At 35.0% G+C, this 25,007-nt stretch overlaps 3 protein-coding genes across 6 annotated transcripts; all 3 read left to right on the top strand.

The window, feature by feature from the left end:
* Window positions 1–96: 96 nt before the first annotated feature.
* On the top strand, window positions 97–9,593 carry LOC113438477 (heterogeneous nuclear ribonucleoprotein K; the record flags this gene model as incomplete). Of its 2 annotated transcripts, none has more annotated exon segments than XM_087918639.1 (11): window positions 97–140; window positions 1,000–1,072; window positions 1,768–1,881; window positions 3,557–3,685; window positions 3,979–4,280; window positions 4,592–4,646; window positions 6,740–6,790; window positions 7,278–7,299; window positions 7,379–7,461; window positions 7,692–7,861; window positions 8,625–9,593. In XM_087918639.1, coding segments are annotated over 11 exon segments (1,074 nt in total), but the record flags the coding sequence as incomplete, so codon positions are not given.
* A 700-nt stretch (window positions 9,594–10,293) lies between these two features.
* QNG1 (Q-nucleotide N-glycosylase 1) lies at window positions 10,294–18,058 on the top strand. 2 transcript variants are annotated; one of them, XM_087918640.1, is made up of 6 exons: window positions 10,406–10,537; window positions 11,397–11,536; window positions 12,284–12,662; window positions 14,815–15,074; window positions 16,115–16,310; window positions 17,346–18,058. In XM_087918640.1, exons 3-6 carry the CDS (start codon window positions 12,326–12,328, stop codon window positions 17,576–17,578), a joined length of 1,026 nt encoding a protein of 341 aa, XP_087774766.1. In that variant the 5' UTR covers window positions 10,406–10,537; window positions 11,397–11,536; window positions 12,284–12,325; the 3' UTR covers window positions 17,579–18,058. The 2 variants fall into 2 exon arrangements, with proteins under 2 accessions (XP_026559640.1, XP_087774766.1); XM_026703855.2 differs by lacking the exon at window positions 11,397–11,536 and having other exon boundaries at window positions 10,294–10,537.
* Window positions 18,059–19,444: 1,386 nt separating this feature from the next.
* Window positions 19,445–24,698, top strand: LOC148123850 (kinesin-like protein KIF27). 2 transcript variants are annotated; one of them, XM_087918644.1, is made up of 4 exons: window positions 19,445–19,501; window positions 20,386–20,780; window positions 22,344–22,544; window positions 23,558–24,698. In XM_087918644.1, the coding sequence occupies exons 2-4, from the start codon at window positions 20,483–20,485 to the stop codon at window positions 24,550–24,552; spliced, it is 1,494 nt and encodes a 497-aa protein (XP_087774770.1). In that variant the 5' UTR covers window positions 19,445–19,501; window positions 20,386–20,482; the 3' UTR covers window positions 24,553–24,698. The 2 variants fall into 2 exon arrangements, with proteins under 2 accessions (XP_087774770.1, XP_087774769.1); XM_087918643.1 differs by having other exon boundaries at window positions 19,465–19,717; window positions 23,558–24,609.
* Window positions 24,699–25,007: the final 309 nt, after the last annotated feature.

Here is a 25,007-nt window from a genome sequence, read left to right as displayed (position 1 = left end):
AATGTGCTCGTTGCCAAACGGGTGCCTTACTTGACAACTTCTGATTGAATGCCCATGCCCATTGCCAACATCCACGAACGCCAATGACCAATGCAGTACAATGCCAGTGTTTCAGTCCCAGACAGCAGTGGCCCCGAGCGGTATGTCCCAACAGTTTATGCCTCACTGCCTGATTAGAAAGAGAGAAATGTATATTATTACCTGCCTTTTATATAATTAAATAGTATCCCCGTAGACGGTGTATTGTTTTTAAGTTTTCTGTCTTATTTTCCCCATTAAGTCTTTTTGTCACTGAACTTTTACGTGAGTTGCCCACCCAACAAACCACTAATTTTATTTCAATGGAAGGAGCACAGCTACAATTGTATATTTTCTGCATTGTAAATCAGATTGTTTCAAAATAGTCTCTTGCTCTGCTCTGTCTTTGTGGCCCACCTTGCTCCCTCAGCATTGCCTGTTCATAATTTTTCTGATGAAATGCTAACTCCTGGTTCACTCTCCTTCACTTCTCATTTGTGTTGTCTTTTTGTCTTGCGTTTGTATTTCTTTTCTTGCAGAGCCCATTAGTAATCTAATTTTTAACTGGTCTCATAACCCTATTCCAAATACAGTGTTCACCTCTTGCATATTCACGTTCCTTATGAGAAGGTGTGCCAGTTTAATAATGTAATAGTGAGGGTGTCCTAAATTAATGGTGGCGGGGAACATGAATATTCACTCCTGCTTTCAATTCTTCATCAGTATCTTGTCCACTTAATCTGACTCCTTCCAAGAAACTCATTCGCTATCTCCCAAACCTTATTTTAAACTTATACCATTTATAATATTGGGCATAAACAAAGGTGCATGTTCTGTATCTTCAGTAAACAGAATTAAGTGGGGAATATTAACTGTAGGTTCTGTTCTATGAATTGATTTATAATCTGCATACATGTGAATATATAACTTACTTCATTTCCCCCTCCCCTCTTTTTGTAACACCTTGATGTGATTTAACAGTATACTGAGTATAAGTGCAGATATTGAAACAATTGGAGAAATTCTGAAGAAAATTATCCCAACGCTGGAAGAGGTGAGTATTTATCTATTTCACATTACATAACCAAATCTTTAGATCTGGACACACTTGTTTTGGTAGTGAAAGCATGTAAAGGTGGTGGCACATACGGAAGAATTGTATATTGGAATTACAGGAACTAGGAAGTTCTCTTCTGCCAAGTAAGATCATAATGGTACCTAGTTCAGTATTCTTGAAGTGATTGACAGCCATTTTCCAAGACCTCATAGTAGACATTCTCTATTTTTCCCCATTAGCAAAAGCATATAGTATTTTAACATTTCAGACACTATAAAGATCATTGTCTAATCACATACTAATAAGTAAGGGTTAGTTGATCTTCCAATACATATGACTATTTGATGTAAAAAAAAACATCTGGGTGGAAAATCTATTAATGTAAAGCCCTTAGCAGGATTATTGCTTGAAGCATCAAACTCCCAAACCATCATAATAATTTGAAATGTAATTTTATTTGTATACATTAACTGCAAATAACTAGAATGGGTTTCTTCAAATCACAACACATTTAATTAAAAACAATAAATCTAGACCTGGTAGGTGGGAAGTCCTGGAAATTAGAACAGAAGAAAACTGCATATAGCAGCACTGTTTTAATTCAATATATAAAACACTATATTTTAAAAAGATAGTAATTTAAGTAATGTTCACATCATTCTCTTCTCTCAATTTCTTACATCCTATAACAGTACCAGCATTACAAAGGAAGTGACTTCGACTGTGAATTGAGACTATTGATCCACCAGAGTTTGGCTGGAGGAATTATTGGTGTCAAGGGTGCTAAAATCAAAGAGCTTCGAGAGGTAACAAACTTGTCGTTTAAAATAACTATTTTCTCAGCATAGATGTAGCCAGCTTTCTTTCATGCATATTTATTTCCAGTGTGTCTATACCAGACCAGTTACATATCTGCAGATTGGATCATAAGAATTTTCAAAAAATACTACCTTTAATAGTTCTAAGTCTCCAAAGACCTGAGGAAAAACTACTTTCTGAAAGATAATATTGGTGGAGAGAGTATTCCAGAGAATAAGGACAGCAATAAAGAATCATTACTTTCAAAATCCCACTTTCTGAATTAAGTAAATTTAAAGCAGAATGAGTAGGTCATTCAGAGTCAGCTTGGAGGAGGCTGCCCTGTAGTTACTTGCTGCTTACCCTGAAAGGATATAAAGGTTAAAACTTAATTCTCCTAAAACCTGTTGGAAGCAAATGCAGCACCCAAAAAGTAGGTATTCTATTGCTGAACTGGCTTGTACCATCAGTATGTAGGCTGCTGCATCCTGTACGTTGCTGTTTTTGGGTAATTGTCAGAAATGACTTAAGTAGGTACCAGAAATACAATAGTCTGCTGTGTGATGTGGAATTAGGAGAATAATGCATCAAAGGTAACATTGTAAATACATGTGAGATTTAGTGTCAACTAATGCTTGTAGAATCTCAACATAAAAAAGCCTAAATATTTTATATGGAAATATGCTTTTTCCTTTCAATGAAGGAAAGAGAGAAATTATTTTAGCTAAGTACTAAAATTGTCATAGTCTCTGAGCATGTTGGATAGGGCTATACTTAAACCTATTTTGCATTTTACAGCTAAACTTTATATTGCTTAAAGTTTCTAAATGCTTTTTTCTAGTGTAGCTTATCCAGTAGTGAGTGGAAACAAGTAATATAATAATAGCAATAGTTTATGTAGCCATTATTCTTGGTAGTCTAAAGGATCACTGAATATTATGCCAATTAAAAAAGTTAAATATTAATTCAGTGGAACACAAAGGTCATGTTTAAGTACTGTTCAAGCAGCCCAACTGAATAAATTTTGCAAAAGTATTAATGATACTGTATTGTACATAATGAACCTTTGGCACTAAAGAGACCAGGGTACAGATAATTCATTTCTGTTACCCAAAACGGAGACTGAGCAACACAATGAAAACTGCATTATAACATGTAGCTCTATTTTAGATTTTAAAACCTGGAGATTTGACTCTTTTATTTTCATGAAAGGAATATGCTACAATAGAATTTCTTGAACATTAATGTTCTGATATGCGTCACCAGTATTATCTTTCTGGATTGATCTATTCAGTAGGTGAATTGTTCTGCCAGCTAATGATCTTTTCTATGCTAGCATATGAGATTCTGTACATTGCATTACTTTCCATTTAATGTTGTTTTAGCATCTGCAAAAGATGCTGTCTAGAATTGTGGCTGGTAATAAGGATTTGGTTGAAGGTGGCTGAAATGAAATCCATTACAGGAAAAATTGATTTTTCAGTTCAGATGTAGTGGAAAAGGTTATTCAGAGTGAGTTTAATGAAGATCAGAGTTTTAACAGCAGTATTAAACATTAAGCTTATGTGAGGAAAAGAGGAGGGTTTGTTGGATATGTTCAGTGCCTTGAGTCATTTATAAAAATAATGAGGGATATGCATAAATAAAATGACTGGCTTAAAAGTTTCTTCATTTTCTTGACAGAACACTCAAACCACTATTAAGCTTTTCCAAGAATGTTGCCCTCATTCTTCTGACAGAGTGGTACTAATTGGTGGAAAACCTGATAGAGTTGTGGAATGCATCAAAATAATATTGGATCTTATATCAGAGGTAATTTAATCTAAAACACATTTGAATGCTCTATGTATAAAGTCTATTTAAAATTGAATATGTAGGCATATAGTAACGTATAGAAAGGCAAAGCTCTTTAGCTGATACAGGATTAGATTTTAGATTAGACATTTCTAAAATAGATACTATCTACTTTTATTGCTGTTTTATTTCTTTTTAACAGTACAGTCAGGATAATGTATTAATAAGCAAATGCAATGCAAAATTTACAAAGATTTAAAATGAGATGACTGAATATAGTGAATTATTTATATTTCTCTTTTTTATATTAGTCACCAATAAAAGGACGTGCACAGCCTTACGACCCCAATTTTTATGATGAAACTTATGACTATGGTGGATTTACAATGATGTTTGATGACAGAAGAGGGCGTCCTGTGGGGTTTCCAATGCGGGGCAGAGGGGGCTTCGATCGAATGCCTCCTGGCCGTGGTCGCCCCATGCCCCCACGAAGAGATTATGATGATATGAGCCCTCGCAGAGGACCGCCTCCACCTCCTCCAGGTCGTGGAGGTAGAGGTGGCAGCAGAGCTCGCAATCTTCCTCTTCCTCCCCCTCCTCCTCCTAGAGGCGGGTAAGTTAACTTCCATAAAACTGTCATTAAGGATAATCTCTCTTGAGTATGTGTTGTTCAGCAAAATTAGGGACAGAGATCAAGAGATTACAAGTCAAAATAGTAGTTTGTGCAAATTTTAGTAAGAATGAATCAGGAATAAGTGCAACTTTGATAGCTGGATATTGTCCTAAATTAAAAGCAGATGTGCTTCATTCTTATCACCAAATGAATTTGTATTTTGAAATGTCAGATAGTGGAGAAAAGTAAAATTGCAACACGATGCAGATAAATATTATAAATAAATACATTATTTATTTTATATTCCTAAGGGACCTTATGTCTTATGATCGAAGAGGCAGACCTGGGGATCGTTATGATGGAATGGTAAGTTTGATTTAATAGAATAAATCTGACCATGTGAACATACTGTATTTTTCTAAAGAAATATCAGATAGAATATCCATTTTTATTTCAAACTAACTTTGAATTTAGCAAGATTTTCAAAATACAGATATGTTGATTATATGTATTTTTAAAATCGGTGTGGCATTTGTGTAAGGAAATAGTTATATCTTCTAATTGAAAAAAAAAACCCAGCTAGTTTTAAACTTAAAAGATTTTACACATTTGAGAAAACAGATTATATATTGTCACTATTATTAAAAACAAATATAAAATTACATTTAGGTTTAAAATATGGGATATTTTTCAGCTTTAATGTTGGAATTTGTTACTCCAGATGTGATTCCCTGTTTACAGAATGGGGATGTTCTCCCAAATAATCTTAGCAAGAGAATTAAATTAAGATGTTTAAAGATAGTTGGATTGTTAGCAGTTGCCCATTTTTAGAGCAATTAATTCTGTACTTTGGAATGATTATTGCAGGAAAAATGTGTTAAGCAACAGTTTAAGTGGCTATGGTACAACTGTTTCATGCAAAGAAAGGCTTAAATCCACAGTTTTCTTCTTTGTGTTGCAATATTACCTGACCAAAACTCAACTGAGATGGGGTTTTTTTGTGGAATGGTGAGGAACAATTTATTTCTCCCTGTTCCAACTGCAACAAAGTTCTTCTCCACTACTGAAAAGAGGAGGAGGGGGAGGGCATCTTTAGGAAGGAGAGGTAATGATAGCCGAAATTTCCTCTTCTGCCAGTGAGATTCCTTTTATTAAATCAGTGACTTTCAGAAGCCCTTCTATTAGGGAACAACTTTTACCTTATGAAACGTACACGTTTGGTTTAATTTATAAGTTAATGCAATTTAAACCATTGTATGTATTATATGACCATGACCATATGCATGCATAATATAATTGCCTTGATGTTCGATGTTCAGGATTTTTTCCCTTGAGTATGTAATAGCAATTCATCTGAGACATCTGAATATTGTGAGAACCTTTTGCCTTGTTAGTAATACAATAGTACATGTGACTGAGCAGTTTCTGTTAAAAAAAAAAAGTTCTTGCTTTTCCTTGTTTTTTTATCATGATTCAAAGAGTGTTTTGCTATTGCTTTTTAAGTAAGACAAATTGTGATTAAGGATTCATCAGTTCTGTATTTGTTTATAAGGGAATAAGTCCCACTGAATTTAGCAAAACTTGCTTCTAACTGTATGATTGTACTTTTAAGTCTTAATGTTTAATTTATACAATGTACTAATTTGCATAAAGCAGAATATGCATGTTTCTGGAACTATTCTGTCTGCATAAAATTATAGTAGAATTGTTCCACCAAAAATATATGGATGATTGAGGTGTTAAAATTAATACATTGCTTTTTGAATGCACGTGTTTTAAAATCATAAATTGGAAGTTAAACTAATTTAACTCCAAAGAATGAAGTATATTGATCCCTTTATCTTTAGCTAGGAGATGTGTATTTCTATTCATTGTATAGCAAATTGTAACAGCATTTTGACCAGAAGTGCTTGATTCTGCATTATGGCAGTCAGTTAATACACATAGGAAGTAAATATTTTGGATCTAGAAATTCACCCAGTAGTCTTTTATTGGCATTAGAAGAAGGAATGAGGTGATTCCTCTTTGATTTCCTCTGCAGCCCTGAATTGCTATCGTCCTTCTAAGGCTGCAGATGACCCTTTCTTGAGTGGGAAGCTCTATTGGATCCAAAATTCTTCACTGAAGATTCTTTGTATTTATTGTATAACTGGAGCAAGTCTGGATTAATGAACATTGTCATAGTGTATTTCAGTCTGTAACTCAGCAATAAATAACATTTTGTGTATGAGTGTGCTTAAATTGCCAGTATTTCGAGAGTGTCCTTGTTTTTCTTACTCTCTTATACTCTCAAGTTCTATGATAACTCGATATTCATCTGACATGATTAATAGTAAAACTATAGCTTTCATACACTTATAATGATACTATAATTTAGAACTTGGCTTACAATTTGCTTGAAGATCCTCACTGATTTCCTCCCCTCCCCCCTTTCTTTGTGTTGTGTTCTGCTTGGCAAGATGATGCAGTGTCATGTCAGTGCTTGTGATGACATAGAAACACCAGAAATGGTAGGTACATTTTCTGTCTCCCTTGTAGAGTTAGGTGATTTGCTGGAGTTTGTGAAAGGGAAGAAAACTGTCTTCTAAACATACTCTTGACACAAGAGAAGATTAATCAAGAGCTAATTTTACCAATAGCTTGCACTAGGGAAAAACTGCTAAATTTCATTACATTTTAGTGATGAAGTAAAATCCGAAATCCTCTTCCCTGAAAATAATTACCATTGAATTAGATGGGATGTATTTCTAAATAGGCAAATATAATGCTTTCTTTGATCATGGTTTGCAACATTTCTCCCTGCCATTTCACTTTCAGATTATATCTGATATAAAGTCTAAATACTTTTTAATGCAAGGTTCTCATTAGATGCCAGCTTGGGTCTAAAGATACATGACATAAGATTCTTGGTTTTTTGTGAAATATTTTCACAATATTATATAACTTAAAATTGCTTATGTGAAAACTTAGACTTTTTTTTTCTCCCTTTTTTGTTAGTTCGAGGGTGGATCAGGTTATGGTAAGCTTTTGTGCATATGTATTGAACAAAATTTATAGTTTAGTCATTTAAAGGGCAAGATGCATACGTTTTAAATTAGACTATTCTTATGCAGGGGGTCGTGGTTCTTACGGAGATCTTGGTGGACCCATCATTACAACACAAGTAACAATACCCAAAGATGTAAGTATAAAGTTTACTTCTTTTTGACTTTTCTTAACAAAAAGTAATTTTCTAGTTTGTTATATTTACTTAAGTTCCAGTACCAAATTTATACGCTGCTCATAATATTATGAGAATAAGTAAAACTGTGTTTATTTATTTTTTAATTTGCATGTACCAGTTATTATCTTTTTTCATACTAATTATGGATTAGAAGTTACTAGTTCAGTAAAATATAATCTTATTTTCAGCTGGCTGGTTCTATTATTGGAAAAGGCGGTCAGAGGATTAAACAGATACGCCATGAGTCAGGAGCTTCAATCAAAATCGATGAACCCTTAGAGGGCTCAGAAGATCGAATAATAACTATTACAGGCACACAGGATCAGATTCAAAATGCACAGTATTTACTGCAAAACAGGCAAGTTGCCTTTAAGTTGTGACTTACTAATTTCAAGTAGATGTATTGCTTTTGTTGTATGTTTTTATAAAGAGAACATTTAGAGAGAAATAATAAGTCATACTATATACTAACTTCTCAATTTAGTAGTATGCTTTCTCTTCTGTCTTCCATTCTTACTCATTGAAGAAGCACTCAAAACTAATCTTTCAGGAAGTGTCTTTAACCAAAGCAGCTCTCATTTCTCTGGTGAAAACTGCTGCAAAAAGCCTACTTTAATCTTATATAGAGCCTGTAGAAAATATAGAAGATTTCAGTTGGACGTTGGTCTAGTTCTGTGTGGAAGACTAGTGATTTTGTTGTTTTTAGATTACTAAAGTGACAACAAATCACAGTCTACCATATGGCACAGTCCATGCCTCTACAGGACAAGTTGAAAGCTTTTGTTGCTGTTAATGCAGCATTTGACACCTCTTCCTTTTCTGCCATGTATAACAACTTTAGATTTTACATGCTTTTCTTTAATACCAACTATTTAGTGAGCATCTTGTAATGTATAACTTTTAATTTTGCCTGTAGATTAGCTACTAATTATGAGTTGATAAATGTTATGTATTATATAATTTTATATAATTTTATATTTGTAAATGTATTTGTAAATATTGATTCAAGTTGTTTGTGCAACCATTCTAATATATGCCTTTTTTTTTCTTTTTCCTTATAGTGTGAAGCAGTATGCAGATGTTGAAGGATTCTAATGCAAGATATTTTTTCTTTTTTATAGTGTGAAGCAGTATTCTGGAAAGTTTTTCTAAGACTAGTGAAGAACTGAAGGAGTCCTGCATCTTTTTTTTTTCTTAAATCTGCTTCTGTTTAAAAAGCCAACATTCCTCTGCTTCATAGGTGTTCTGCATTTGAGGTGTAGTGAAGTTTTTGCTGTCACCAGATGTAATGTTTTAGTTCTTTACATATAGGTGGGTGGGGCTGGGACGGCCTGCAAAACTAACATTGGTATTTTGAAACAGCAGCAGAGATGGTAGATTTTTTTTTTCTATGTTGGTTGTAAACTGTAATGTTTTCTGTCACTTGTGAACCCATCTGCTTTATACTTTTTTTTTTGAAATGGGGTGGTAACACTGATAGTCTGCTTACCCCAACATCCATTCAATGCAGTGTGCGAAATGTAAGCGCCCTTTTGTAAAATGTTCTATGATTTTAAAAATAAATTTAGTGAAACAATTCTTGCAGTTCTTTCTTTATGGGTATTTTCACAGTTAAAATACACTCTACAGTCTACATTTATTGTGCTTGGCTTTTTTCCCTTCTCTACCGGAGAAGCAGAGTACCAGTTCAAATATTTTGGTAAATGGGAAGTATTGATTGCACTGGTTTTAACTTTGGTATGTGTAAATAAATTAACATATGGTTTTCTTTCTGTTGCTCAAGTTGTATTTCACTAATTGTATTGCATTACATTGGTTTGAATAAAATCTTACAAAACCTGTTTTGTCAATTAATAGCAAGCAATTATAGAAAATACTAAAAGCTTGATAATTGCCTTGGCAACTTTGCCCATTTTCATTTGTTCAATTGTACAAAGATTTGAATGAAATAATTGTATATTTCATATTGACTGGCATAGGAAATGCGTGCTAAATCAATCTGAATGTTTTCATGTAAAATCCTGGCTATTTGTACTGATAGTTTCCAAGGTTATTTCTTTTATTGAAATAAAATAAAAATTGTAATAATACTGAGCTGGATGTGAATGTGACAGATCCTGTTTTTTAATAGTTTTTGTTGTGTTTTAACTTCATGCTAAACAAAACCATTCCTTCCTGTTTGCAATTATATATGAGATATTTCAAGACCATGCAAACACTTTCAACCTTGTATAAGCAAAACAGTCTAGGTTTACATTACCTTGTCAAGTAAGCCTTGTTGAATTCAATGGGATTTCTATGAATGAATTATACTAGTAAAGTTCTTAGTTTCTGAATGAACGGTATTTCCAAGTGTTGTCTGTGCAGGGAGAAAGTCCTGATAAAAAAAGGGACCCTGTAGGATGGTGTTGGATGATTTTCAGAAAACTAATAGAAAACGTTAAAACCAGTAAGACCCACATGGTGTAAAGAGGATTGAATTACATACTAGGATTGTTGAACTGAAGATTTTCAAGAGTTCACATTTCAAAACTGCATACTTTCGTTAGGGGGTCAAGATTGATTCATCCACATACACACTTCTAAGTGAGCCTGGTTAAGTGGTGGTCGGATTCTGCCTTGGTTACAAAAACAATGGAGTGAAAGTGGGCCAGTTAACCACCACTACACCCGGGAAGGAGGCTACTTTTGAAAAGCTTGTAAAGTCTGCGTGGACCGAAAATTGTAGCTGTCAGGAATCATCACTAATGGTGCAAAAAAGAAACTTACCCAACCCACCAAGGATTCACCATTCCACCAAATACAGTAAAATATGAGTGTAGTTGCTCCCGAGATAAGATCATGTTGCAGCTGGCGCCGATATCCGGTAACCAAGTTTCGCACTAATTTATGCAAATTAGTCCATTCTGATTGGAGAGTGAAGCAAGGACGATTGGAGAAAGGTTGAAAGGAAGAAACGCCGTTTTGTATCGACGGAAATCATTCGTGGGTTTACTGAGCAAGCATACCTAAATCGAGTACGGTATTTTAAAAGGTAAGATGGATTTGATATCTTGGCGAGACATTTTGCTAGAAGTCTTCACACTTCCGGGTATTCTCCGTAGGCCTAAGATCCTTGTTTGGCCATGTGAACAGAGATCGAGGAAAAGAAACACGTTTTTGTTCTCTTCCTGCCTGTCATGAAAACCGTAGAAACGGGCAAGAATCAAATACCAGCCTGAATGCGACTTGGCGCCTGTCAGTGTGGAACTGCGCCAGGGAATCGGATCGGACTGGCAAACGAGCGCTGCTCCTGTTGGTAATCGGCTTTTGGCCGTGCCGTTTTTGTGTGTTCGGTCACTGGCACTGGACTAGATCAACATTTCGAAATTCTGATGTAGAGAAAAAGCGCAGTCCTAAAGTGGCCTCGCTGTTACTTTGTAAGATTTCCTAAAGCGGTCGGTGAAATTGCTAATCGTGGAGGGTGTGGGGACGAAAGATGGGGTGGAACTTTTTTCTATTGTTCTAGTGAACCCTTGTTAGGTTGGCTGAGAATAGGAGCACTTTCTATCACTTCATCTCTGCCGTTCATGCATTCATTAAAAGGTGAATCTCCTGATGAAAAGACATCGCTTTGACTATTAGGCAATATTGGTTTTTAACTGAGGAGGGTTGGGGTGGGGGAGTTTTCTAAAAATCAAAATACTGTATTGGTCACCGACACAATCTCTGCATTCAGTGGGCGGAGCTAAAGCCTTCGGAGCAATCACAACTAGTTTTATTTCTATAGGAAATCGTGGCTTTTGGTTGATTGATTATAAAAGCTTGGGTTTAAAATAGGACCGGCCTGGCCCTTGGTTGCAGAAGGATATTAACTTTTTGCTATTATCTAGTGGCCGTCCAATTTTTTGCAGCCTAGATCTGGTAGTCCTTCATAAAAGAAGATTCAGGGCAGAGATGAGACTTAAGAAGTGAAACAAAAAGAAACAAAAGTCGGCAGAAGACAATGGCATAGACTTTGTCCCTGACGTCCTCAAGAATTGGATTCAATTTGGTGAAGATTCTACATTTTATTCTCCCATTGCAATTTTGCTTTCTGAGACAGACATTAGATAACCTTGCATGACCAATCTATTTGTCTCTTGTACCTTTGAAGAAAGCTTAAATGGTGCACTGGTTGACTTGGGGAAAAGCACTCTGAAAGAAAAAAAAATCAGAAATATGTTGAAAGCATTGGAAGCACAAACTTCATTTCTCCCCCATTTCTTGAATATCTATGTGATAATGTTCACATATACCCTTTTGTTAACACCTTGACACTTTTGGAAAGAGTTCTGTTTATAATGCCACAAATTTGCTGTTTTCAATATATGATCCGCAAGGATGGTTTAATCATAAAAAAAAAGCATTGCAAAGTGCTACAGTTAAAGAATAAATATGTATCCACCCACATGGCTTTTGTGTAATTCCCCATTCTCTTCAATTTGAGCTTGGCTCAGTAAGATGTTTTGTTATTTTAATATATATGCAATTAGCTAAATAAAGGCTTTGTGTCCGCAGAGAATAACAAACATTGTTGCCGAAATTGGTGCTGCTGCTTTAAGAACAGAAACAGTTTACATTTTTGAAGGGTAGAGTGGTATACAAATTTGAGAATAAGTGCTGTTAAACCAATAGAATTTACTGCTGCATAACCTGTACGGGGATTGATTACAATTTGGAGAGACCAGGGAAGTTAAATGGATTGTCAACAGAATAAATGTTATATATCTTCCTTGAATTCTATCAACTCTATTTATAGGTCAAAGGCTTAACATCACATTTATTCAGAAACAAAGAAAATATGGAAGTAATTTTAAATCCTAAAGAATCTGCCAAGTTTATAGCAGAAAACAGCAAAGATGTGTATATTGAAGATGGTGGTGTGCAAAAGGTTGCAGAGATGTTGTTCGATAAAGTCACAGAGAAGGAATTCAGTGTGGCTGGCTGGAAGTCTTCTCATGAGTTAAACCCTCAAGAAGCAAATGAGGATGCAGTGAACTGGGTATTTGTTGCTGATGTGCTCAATTTTTCCTTTTGGTCTGAACATGAAGACCATAAATGCTTGGTAAAATACACAGGCAAGACTTACAGTGGCTATTGGTCTCTTTGTGCTGCCATCAACAGAGCACTAGATGAAGGTTAGTTTTCTGCATTATACTTATTAATCATTAGATGTACAGCTGAAAGGTGTGTTTGGACTTTACTGATAAATAGCAATAGAATAAACAAGACTCCTTCATGAAGTAGAATAAAATCGATAAGAAATTACAGGTAGTCCTTGTCTTATGGCCAAAATGGAGCCCAACATTTCCATTGCTAAGCAAGACGTGGTTGTGAGTTTTGCAACATTTTTTGACTTTTTTGCCACAGTTGTTAAGCGAAGTCAGCACATCTGACTTCCCCCATTGATTTTGTGGGAAGCTGGCTGGGAAAATTACAAATAGTGATGACATCACCCCAGGACAGCGCAATTGTTCTAAATACATGCCAGTTACCAAGTCTCCAAATTTTCATCACATGACTACTGGGGATGTTGCAATGTTCCTAATTATGAAACCTGGTCATGTCAGTTTTTTCAGGGCCATTGTCACTTCAAATGGTCACTATGATTGTAAGTCAAGGATTACTTGCAGGTGATTATGAATGTAATTTCACATAGTGCCATCAAACTATCTTGTTGTGTAATGTAACATTGAATCACTCCAGTGGCTAAGCAACCTATTACACTGAATGAGTAGCATAAAAATATGTACTGCCATTCCAAAGTATCAAGACTCAAATTAGGCTTACTTTTTTCCATCTCCAGAATCTACCGATCAAACCAGGAATTAGACAAAATAAAATAAAGGCATTCCCATTGGAGGGATTTCCCCTCTTTTAATTTTCTCTGCCAGAAGGAAGAATATGGAAAAACTTGGCTGCAATAGCAGAAGGAAGGGATTAATTCTCAGATGCTTTGGCCCTACAAATCTGACTGGGATTAATCTGGATTAGGATTTGAAATTTACTTTCAACAATAACAAAGATTAGGAAACTTCACATGACATGCCTTCTTATAAAGCATTAGGTGAAAAAGGATCAGAACATGACTATAAAGAATAATATATATGTTTCTTACTTTGCCTCTGCTTTGGATACTTGGCCCCAAATTGACGCTCTCATGGTATTAGACAAGCTTCGAGGGCAATGTAGTTGAAGGCAGAGGGCCCAGACTGGAAAGTTGCATCTTCAAATTTCTCTTGCAGTCTTCTCCCAAAAAACAGGGAAATATATCAACAGAATTAGGCCGTGCTGAGTAAGATGCATGCCTTTGTGAAATTTACAAATAGAGCATTAGCAGGAAAAACCAACATCTTCCTCTTGTTTAGTTTAAACATCTGGCTGGTATTCAGATGCATTATTTAATTTTCACAACTGATAGTTTTTAATAGATAAAGTAAGCTGACATTTCATTGATTTATATCTGTCAACATATATGTCAGTTAGAAGAAGCATTAGAATCTTAAGTTTGGAAGATGACACTAAGGAAAGAAATTAAAAAATGATTTAATAAGCCTGGAGAGTTACTACCACTGCTACTTTGGAGACCTCAGCTATTTATGTAAACAACCCTAAAAAAATATAAAACAATTTATTTGGCAATTATGAAATGCTCACAAGGACTTACTCTGGCCATTTACTTCACTCTTTTCTGCTTATTGCCAACCATGTAATTGAGTTCCAGTTCAAATAAAGATCTTTTAATTGCTTAAAATTGCAAGAACCACAACTTGTTTTGCAAGGTCTCTATCTATTGGAGCCTTCAGCATCATCTTGGTCAAAAAATGGCTAAGCAGGATTAGGCTACGAGAGATTGACCAATCGTAATAAATTACTTCTATGCTGTTCCGCAGAAAACTTGCCTAGACAGGACTTTGAAGTCACCACAGTCAAACTCAACTGAAAGACAACATTAGCGTACCCTCTTCCCTCTCTGCTAAATGATCATCAACTACTGAATTGTCTTTGTTAATGTCAATCAAAGGAATTTTTTTTAAAAAAATTACAAATATTTCCATTTTTTAAAAAATAATTTGAATAAAAAGTATATTAAATTGTAATTCCAATAGCAGGTCCAGTATATAATATTTAGAGGTAAATTAACTGAGAAATAAATTGTTTCATTGATCCAATAATCAGCCTAAATAAATTCTGTTTAATTGTTTCCTAAGTGGAACATTTTAAAAATTTATTTGTCTTGTGTTTTACTAATTACCTCAAATGATTTTTTATTTGTTGCCCTTTCTGAAGGAATACCCATTACTAGTGCTTCTTATTATGCCACTATGACCTTGGATCAGGTGAAGCATGCATTTCGTTCTGATACAGAGGTGCCTATGCCTTTAATTGAGGAGAGACATCGTGTACTAAATGAAGCTGGAACAATTCTGCTGGAGAAATTTGGGGGCTCCTACCTCACATGTGTTAAAGAAAGTGGAAAAAGTGCCCCAAAATTATTACAGATAATAGTGGAAAATTTCCCATCTTTTAGAGATGAAGCTACATTTCAGGTAAATCTCTTATAGGCTGCATTTTCACTAACCTCTTGGTTTCATTTTTTTAAAATGAGAAAAATGGACCCTGAACTGCTACATACCATAGTGTCTCATTTTCTGCTGTGGCCCGGTGAAAAATACTGCAGCACACATCTCCTGTGATCTTATTGTCTGTAGCATAGATAGTGAGGCCATTAATGGTGTGACCAATATTCCCAAACAGCTACAGAATTGAAACCACACATATTTGCATTAAAATTATTCCAATATGTATAAATAAAAACTCACAATTTACCAAGATATATGATGCCAATGGCAAGAATCCAGTGGGCACAATTTTGCAAAAGACAACCTTTGCCGATGATATAAGATTGAGAGCAATGGAGAAATAAGCTATATCCAATATTCCGAACAAAAGTCTGACCAAATTAAGGCAGGAATGGCTCCCTTACATAAAACATATTTGTTAGCAAGGTAAGCTAGATTATGGCTTTCAGAGAAAAGAGTAATTGATTAAAACAATTGAAAAAAATGACCCCAAGCACAGAATATATCAGCAATAACCGTAAAAGCTTAAAGCAGATTATAATTAAGTACTGTAGCAGACAATAGTTGGGGAAAAATGGCAGAGGGGGGTGTTACTGAATACTTCTTTACATCATATCTTATTGCATCTCTATTTTTGATTTTTTGCAATGCTTAGGCAATAATGAAACTAATGCAAAAATAGTGTAGAGTACATAGTGTTCTCTCCTCCAATAGAGCAAGAACTTTATGGAATAGGTTTGTGTTAAGATATAGTGACTGGCTCAGTCTTCCAGGTGATTTCTTTCATGAAGTGGACTTAACCCTGTATCTTCCCACTCCTAAGTCTGGCACTTTAACCTCCTCATGTATGAGCTGTCGTGTTTCATATAATTCTCATCATATTTAGCTTCTTTTGAAATGAAAGGTGGTAAGAATAACATGTTGAAATACAATTAAATTTTGTAAATGTGACTACATTCCAATTATTCTAATTACTTTGTTGTTGTTTTTTCTCCTTTTCCTACCAGAGTAGAAAGGTAGCTTTTTACAAACGGGCACAGATCCTTGTGGCTGACACCTGGAGTGTGTTGGATGGGAAAGGAGATGGCTGCTTCAATGATATTTCCAAAATCTCTATATTTGCTGATTACAGGATACCACAAGTTCTTGTTCATTTAGGAGCAATGAGATATTCAGAAGAATTAATGAACAAACTTAAGAAAGGTATTAAATTATTCATGATCATGAAGAATTTCTATTTCATCTGTCACTTTTTATCAGTAGTCTTTTGATGTACAGTAGCAGAAATAAACATAGAAATTGAGAGTTATCTATTCCCAGAAAAAAAACAAATATACAAATGTCTTCATTTGTGATAATCTACAATCCTACATAGATATCTTGGAGTAAGCCCCAATTTCTTTTGAGTATAAATGTAAAAGACAGTGCTAACTGAGTACCTTACTTTTTCACTTTTTATTCTTCAAAAAGAAAAAAGGGAAAGGTAAGATCCTTTTCCAAATTTTCTGTACTAGTATTCCAGATATAGAATGTCATTTCTTGTCTAGGAATGAAGACATTTCATTTTAAAATTATTTCTAGGTGATGAACATGAGGAATTTGATTGCTAAAACATGTATACCCAGTTTTTCCCCCTGATATCTCAATCCATGTGTACTTGTGTTTGCTAAATCTTATTTTCCTTTCATCCATCTATGTCCCTTTCTAACAGTATTGAGGAATCAAAAGTCAAGTTGGCAATTTAACTCTTTGTACAAAAATGTCAGTGTCACTTTCATATACAAAGGGGCAGGTTCAGTCAGGTGATTGCAACTATCATCTTAACCAACTGGGCTAAACTAATCTCTAGATTGCAATTCATTTTTTACTGTAGCTTTTTGGCTGTTGATATTGTGAGCCACCCAGGGTCACTATTTCAAAATAGTGTTTAAATCTAACTAAATAAAATTAAAAATCTAGAGGAGCTATTTCATAATGCCAGAGCCATAATAGAAAGCAGACCCTGGCCTATCCTCATGTCACATAAGCAGGGAAAAACTAACAACTTCTTTTATATTAGATGGGAGGCAGTATAGCAGTATGGTAATTACTTGGTAGATTAAGATACTGAAAATATGTAACTTGAATGAACCCAGTTAATGTAAAAAAATGGTAGGTATACATTGATTAAAATATTTCCTCTTATATTCCCATTTTCTTTATTCATGTTACTTTCTTTGATCCTTCCCTACCTTGCAGGGCATATGTTCCAGTTTGGAGATAATCAGGAAGTGGAGATTCGAGGTTGTAGTATTTGGTGTTGTGAGCTCATTTGCAGCAGTTTGCTTGAACTTTATAAAAAGAAAGGTGACAACATGAATGAAAAGATCAATGCCATTCTCCTTGATTATTATCTATGGGACTATGCTCGGGATCATCGAGAAGATATGAAAAGAGTACCTTTTCACCATGTACGTTCCATATACTATTAATACCATTTATAAACAATATAAAGCATCAAAATCTTCAAAACTTCTATATATAATTTGGATTTTTTTTAAAAAAATGGCATTGATGCCCATGCATTCTCTTAAGATTTCAATCTTTAATCTCAACTTTATTAGAAGAAAGGCATATTCTTGCATATTGACATTCCAATTCTGTAATAGGTTTGATTAAAATGTATGAAAGTAAAAAATCTGAATTACATATAAAATCAAAATATATTTTACAAATTAATATTATTGTAATCAAATTACCTACTTGTGTGCATGTATCTGAACATGCATTTGAGTAAAAACCATTTCAGTTTAAATTTGATGTATCTTCTGAAATTGTGTGCTACTCATTAGGAATTATTTTGTTCAAAACATTATAATGTCATTCAGCAATATTTTCAGTTTATACATAAGATTTTAACTTTTTTTTTTCTAAAATTACAAGTAAAGAATAAAACCAACAACAAAAAGCAATCAGTAATATTTTAATTATTTAAAGTATTTTAAAAATGTGAAGGTGGAGCTAACAAAAAGATTAACTGATTCTTTAGAAAACAACAACTTAATCCTTGTTTATTAAAATATAACTTCTAGTTGACTTGGCTGATACAAAAGACTAAGCTGTAATTGAATGTGAGACTGCCAAGAAATCTTTGAATTGTAAGATAAAATGGGAAATATATATATTTTTAAACCCTAGAAAGCTTTTTTTTTTAAAAAGGCCTTGTACAAACAATCCGTAGGAGTTGACCTCAACGCAAATACATTTTTTTCTTTGATTCTTCTGCATGCAGATAACAGGTATTGAAATAGGCCCTTTCTATACAGATATTCAACTTACAACCATTATTTTAGTGACCAGTTACAACAGCACTGAAAAAAGTGACTTATGACCGTTTTTCAAACTTATGACTGTTGTAACATCCCCAGGTCATGTGATCAAAATTCAGATGCTTGGCAACTGGTTCCTATTTATGATGGATGCAACATCCTGGGTCATGTGATCCTTTTGTGAGCTTCTGATAAGCAAAGTCAATGGGGAAGCCAGATTCACTTAATTACTAATTATTAATTACTGTTACAAATTTAACAGCAACAGTGATTTATTTATATAACTGTGGCAAGAAAGTTCCTAAAATAGGGCAAAATTCACTTAACAACTCTCTCACTTAGCAGAAATTTTGGGCTCCATTGTGGTCATAAGTTAAGGACCTGTAGTAAAATCATGGATTCTTCCAAGCTGATATGGTATCATGCAAAGAAGATAAACCATTCCTGAGCATTACTTTAGGGGGTGAATTGTCCAAACTGCTTTCAATTAGCTGGGGTGGGGGTGGGGGTGAAATGCCTGCGTCCCCTGCATCAACAAGGACAGTTGGGAATGATAACATCTGAGGATACCATGTCTAGGAGATAGATCAGAGGTCTCCAAACTTGGTAACTTTAAGACTTGTGGATTTCAACTCTCAGAATTCTGGGAGTTGAAGTCCACAAGTCTTAAAGTTCCCAAGTTTGGGGACCCGAGTTAGATGTTTCATCACCATTTATGTTTTTTTTTCCATGCACATATTCAGTTGCAATGGAAGTAAGGGAAGCACTTCAGTGTAAATTAAGTTCATTTTCGTGGTCCCTTTGCTTAAGACACGGGTGTCCAACCTTGGCAACTATAAGACCTGTGGCGTTCAACTCCAGCATGGGAATTCTAGTTGAAGTCGACAAGTCTTAAAAGTTGCCAAGGCTGGACACCCCTGCCTTAAAGCAAAAAAGAAACAGGCGCTTCACTTTCGGGGATCAGCTTTCGGGGACGCTTGGCAGACCGGGGGGATGGAAAACGCCGGTACCAGTGCGCCTGCGCCGACGGAGCGCTCGGCGGGCCTATCAGACGAGGCTACGGCGGCGGTCTCAGGGAAGACGCTGGTACTTGTCAGCGGCGGGAGCGTTTCGTAGTTGCCTGGTGAACGAACGTAAACAAAAGGCGGAAGCTGTGGAGGAGGGGGTGCTACCGCTGTTGATGGGGGGCCAGCCTTGAAGTGGGAGTTTGAAGGTCCGCTGCAAGCTCCGCAAGGCAGCTGATGCCTGATAAGCTGGTCCCGCCGCGAGCGAGTTCGTTTGGATCTTCCGCGGAAGCCTAACGTGAATAGCGCAAGCTACGCGGACGTACTCGGGAGGGAGGAAGCGCTCGGGGGAGCTTGAGCGTGTCGGAGAGATCGGGAGGAAAGGGATGGAGTGGGGGGGCGGAGGGGGCTGAGTTAAAAAAAAAACGGTTCAAAAAATCCTCTCATGTAGTAGCCACGCCTGTGATAATTTGTAGTGCGTATTTGAATATAGCTGCTTTTAATGGTATTTTTTTTTTTAAGAAAAAGATATTCCTGCACACAGGGAAAATATAGTACAAAACCAGGAGTTTCCACTATTTTAGTGATTCGTTTTAAGTCAGGAAATGCCTGGCTTTGAAAAGTACAAATCGTAGTTAAAATCTGAATACGTGAAACAGTAAACTGACAACAGCACCGTTGTATATCATAAAATGAGATTAAGAGTTATGGTCATCTATAACTGACCAACTGTTAAAAGAAGTCCTCATTTCAGATGGGGCCCACTGAGTTTTAAGCTATTTTGGACATCCAGGGTACTACCACACTTCAATTAATCATTCTTCTTGGACAAGAAATGCAGCCTTTCAGCAGTCACTATATACAAAGCTAAATCAATATTCCTAGATCAATCAATGTTCCTAGATTTAGCATGTTTTTTATTTCAAGGAAAGTAATCTTTAAAATGTTATTTTTTGCTTCCTATAGAATATATTTTATTGTCAAATGTGGAAGACTGAGAATAGTATGAAGAAAGAATTAAAGTTGTGAATATTAAAAGTAACAAACGCACATATAAACAGCAATGGAAGAAATTCCTGTTAAAGTGGCAGTACGAATAAGACCTTTACTCTCAAAAGAAATACTTCACAATCATCAAGTATGTGTGAGATTAATCTCAAATACTCAGCAAATTATCATTGGAAAGGACCGTGTCTTCACTTTTGACTTTGTTTTTGGCAAGCATTCTACTCAAGATGAAGTCTATACAACATGTATTAAACCATTGGTAGCATCCTTGATAGAAGGATATAATGCTACAGTTTTTGCCTATGGACAGACAGGCTCTGGAAAGACTTATACTATTGGAGGAGGTCACATTGGTATGTTCTTCGTTATTTAACTATATGATCAAAAAATCACTGTAAAAGGAATAATAAGAGCAATCTTTTCACAAACTGAATATTTATTGATAATTGCTGTCCCTGACTCTTCATTTTAGAACAGGTTGGGACTAAAGGTTGGGTAATTCTATTAGTTTAATATGCAGCATGAAGATTACAGTAGTCTACCTAATATTTCCATACTAACTATTGGTCTAAAACATTTTAGCTTAAATGAATAAAATGTATTACAGATAATGTGGCATATTTCATTCTAGTTTCTGTCACACGTTTTGAGAGTACTCTTTTATAAAAGATTACTTTTATAAAAGATTACTCTCAATTCTTTCTAAGATACTAATTTTGAAATAGTTTAGTTTATTGTCATTGCACCTTGTACAACAAAATCAAACACCCATCTTCAGTGCATATCATGACCATGAAAATAAACACCAACACACATCCTTCACATTCCACACATTGAACCGAAAACCCCTGACACCACACCAACGCTGCACTATACAGTAGAATTCCACAGGGCTACTGCCCTGGGATAGAATAGCTATTGAATTTTTTAAATGTCTCCGGTGTTGTCTTCTTTTGGCCAGTTTAGAGGTTCCATACAAATTTGTGAGAAGGGAAGCAAATTTAGGCTAAATACCCCATTATGTGGTCATATCAGGAAAATTAACTCCAGAAAAAGGCTAAAACAACTGTACTTGAACTGAGATTGGTTATAATAAAAGAATCTTGAAACTCTTCTATACTTTCTCCTCCTTCTCATAGTTCAGTGAATAAGGTAAGCATCTGTCTGAGCAGTTCTAAATGTTATTTTTTTGTTCTGAACTTAAAAAATGCTTCAGTCCTTTTTGCCCAGTTAACAGTTCCTGCATATCTTTGTCGATATCATCTTCCTAACCACATGTTCTTCTTACCTATTTTACACATTGCAAATAAATTGGTTGATAAAGGAATTTCAGTGTTATTTTAAAATTATACTGTGACATTTTCCGTGTGAATAAAATTTTAGAACACTAGGGGTGTTAACCAGCATCACACTGAAGTTATGAAGTACTTTTCTACCCCTCATTGTGGGGACTGAGGAAAAAGGTGAGAATCCTCCCAAATAAGGAAATATGTCCTCTCCTTCAACCCACTATACCAAAAATATGTCATAGTTCAGAGCTTCTCATCACAACTTTTTGAAGTATTTGTGATGTTCTGGGAACTATCAGAATGAGAAAAGAAAATAGGTCTCTCTCAACACACCCCCCCCCCCCATGTGACACGGAGTATTTTCCTAGGTTTGTTTGTATTTTGCTTAGTCATTTTTTTTTCTTAGTCATTTTTTTCCCTGTATTTTTATCTGTGATGGTATTACTTATTTATATGACCCTGACAATTGAATGTGTCATATGTGTATGTATGTATGTATGTATGTATATTATATTGAGCTAAAAGTCATTCAGATTCCTTTTACTTCATTTTCAGTATTGCTATTATATTTTGGAATCTGCATATTTCAGCTCTGCGTTTAGATTAAAATCTTTTTTCTCATTTTAGCATCAGTTGCAGAAGAAGAGAGAGGTATTATTCCACGGGCAATTCAAGAAATATTTCAGATTATTTCTGAAAACCACAATACTGATTTTGCAGTGAAAGTTTCATACATAGAAGTCTATAAAGAAGAACTCAGAGATCTCCTGGAACTAGAGACATCTATGAAAGACTTGCATATTAGAGAAGATGAAAAGGGCAATACAGGTAGAAATATAAATTTCAACCAAGTTTTTATTTGCTAATAATTTTGAAACATTTTTAAAATATATCTTCATATTTTCTATAGAAGTACCTCAAAGATAATGTTAAGTTCCTTTTATTAAAGTTGAATTATTCAGAGGAAATTTAACTTTCATTTTTATGTAATTTGTTCTTTAAATGTAATGTTTTAATAGCCCTTTTCAACATTTAATAGCATTGTTATTAAACTGTCACTCATATCTAAAATAGCACCTTTCAGCAAAATTAATCTTTTTCCATCATTCTGCTTTAAAATATATATTTTAAAAATCAGGAAAATCCTTTAGAAAAGTGTACAGTTTAGCTGAATATTTCTAGAATAACAATGCATACATTTTCTTCAGATGTCCATTGTACTGCTATGAATATTTTTGTCCATTTAAAGCTGCTTTCCATTTGTTATCTCACAGGGGCACAGTAGATCATCATAAAATATGAATTTTTCATACAGCTATATACGTGTACTGGCGCACCCAAGAATTCCCCCTACCTAACTTCTATTGACACTGCAACCATTTTTTATGCAGTTGAATAGGTGTTAAAAATATTGTAAGAATAGTAGGTTAGAGCAATAATTTGTTAAGCTCATTAGGGGTTATACTGATAGTCAATGACTTTCCAGGATTTCTGATAGATTTCTTTCCAGTTCTACCTATGCTAGCAGATATTGCTTGAGACTTTTTGCTTACAAAGCATTTGTACTACACCTCAACTATTGGTTTGTAATCTACAACTAAATGTATGTTATACTACATACAAATGCTAGTTCGTAAATACCAGTACGTGAGAAGCAAAGCATCTTTGTGATAATGTAACATACATTTTGATAAAAGCTTCATTTGCTGCTTATTTTATAATATTGTATTTTATATGAATTCTTTCTTGCTTGAAAAATAACTGGATCGCCTATATATTTGTTAAAAACTGCATCTGTTTTTTCTCTGAAAATGTTATACTTATAACCTTTATTGTTTAAGTAATTGTTGGCGCCAAAGACTGCCAAGTAGAAAGTACAGAAGAAGTGATGAGCCTGTTGGAAACGGGGAATGCTGCTAGACATACAGGGACAACCCAAATGAATGAGCATTCCAGCCGATCCCACGCTGTTTTTACCATCAGTGTCTGTCAACAACAGCAGCCTTTGCAGAAGGACAAAGAGGGTGCACAAAATTCACCTAAAAATTCAGGACAGCAGATCGCTTCTAAGTTCCACTTTGTAGATCTTGCCGGATCAGAAAGAGTTACAAAAACTGGCAACACTGGTGAAAGATTCAAAGAATCAATTCAGATCAACAGTGGCTTACTAGCTTTGGGAAATGTGATAAGTGCACTTGGAGACCCAAAGAGAAAAAACGTACACATTCCATACAGGGATGCTAAAATCACACGTATCCTTAAAGACTCTTTAGGAGGCAATGCAAAAACTGTCATGATAACATGTATTAGTCCATCTTCTTCTGATTTTGATGAATCATTAAATTCCATCAAGTATGCAAACAGAGCAAAAAATATTAGGAACAAACCTATTGTCAATTATAACCCAGACTGGGATCGTATAGATGAAATGGAGCTTGCCATTAAGTTGCTTCGGGAAGCCTTGCAAAACCAACAAACTAATGGACAGTCTTCTGGTAGCCAAGGGTCACAGGATTTATGCCAAGACAAAAACAGAATTCGTTGTCTTGAACAGCAGCTTGCTCAGTTTCAAATTGAAAGTTTTAATTTGCGAAATTGCATTGAAGAAGCTTATTTATTTCTTGTTGATTTAAAAAACATTGCCAACCTATCAAAAAATCATCTTGAAAAACTGCAAGAATGGATCCATGTAGCTCAGGAACTCAGGAGAGAGGCATCTATTCCCCCGGTAAACAGTGGAACAGTAGCCAACCAAGAAGGACCGTATCATATCACGATTCTTCAGCTTAAGAGAGAACTAAAGAAATATCAGGTACTTATTGTAGATTTAATATAAGGGCTAATAAAAAGATTGTATACAGAAGTGTTATCTGCACATTATGAAATTTTTACCTACAGACATGTAATGCTACTTATAGATAATAGGAAATCTACTTCTAGATCACTAGAAATTGCTTCTAATAAGTAAATGTGTTAAAACTGCTTTGTCTTTTTTTTTCCTTTTTAGTACAAATTTGAGTATGCATGAGAAAACTGCATGTATAGCTTTTATTTATTTGGAGAAATTATATTGCCACCTATTTGCACATGGTGACTCAAGGTGGCTTACAAGGATATAAAAACACCAAGAAATAAAAATAAAAATAATAAAATAATAATTCCCCATCCCAGCGACAACATACATTCATACTAGCTATTTAATGGGCTCCATCCCGCTCTGAGTTCCCCAGGCTGACTTGCAGAAGGCGTCTTAGGGCCTTCTGAAAGAGTATTAAAGTGGGAGGCCAAACT

This window comes from Pseudonaja textilis, unplaced genomic scaffold (assembly GCF_049901715.1).
Source record: "Pseudonaja textilis isolate UNSWEBS1 unplaced genomic scaffold, rPseTex1.2 PTEXCTG175, whole genome shotgun sequence".
Lineage (NCBI taxonomy): Eukaryota > Metazoa > Chordata > Lepidosauria > Squamata > Elapidae > Pseudonaja > Pseudonaja textilis.
This window is presented reverse-complemented; position numbering and strand designations above follow the sequence as displayed.

Bases quoted from the DNA above. Each gene is read 5' to 3' on its own strand.
- QNG1 (XM_026703855.2), top strand. From the start codon at position 12,326: ATGGAAGTAATTTTAAATCCTAAAGAATCTGCCAAGTTTATAGCAGAA. The intron at 12,663-14,814 runs GTTAGTTTTCTG...CCCTTTCTGAAG, and splicing joins CAACAGAGCACTAGATGAAG to GAATACCCATTACTAGTGCT. The intron at 15,075-16,114 runs GTAAATCTCTTA...TTTTCCTACCAG, and splicing joins GAGATGAAGCTACATTTCAG to AGTAGAAAGGTAGCTTTTTA.
- LOC148123850 (XM_087918644.1), top strand. From the start codon at position 20,483: ATGGAAGAAATTCCTGTTAAAGTGGCAGTACGAATAAGACCTTTACTC. The intron at 20,781-22,343 runs GTATGTTCTTCG...TTCTCATTTTAG, and splicing joins TATTGGAGGAGGTCACATTG to CATCAGTTGCAGAAGAAGAG. The intron at 22,545-23,557 runs GTAGAAATATAA...TTATTGTTTAAG, and splicing joins AGATGAAAAGGGCAATACAG to TAATTGTTGGCGCCAAAGAC.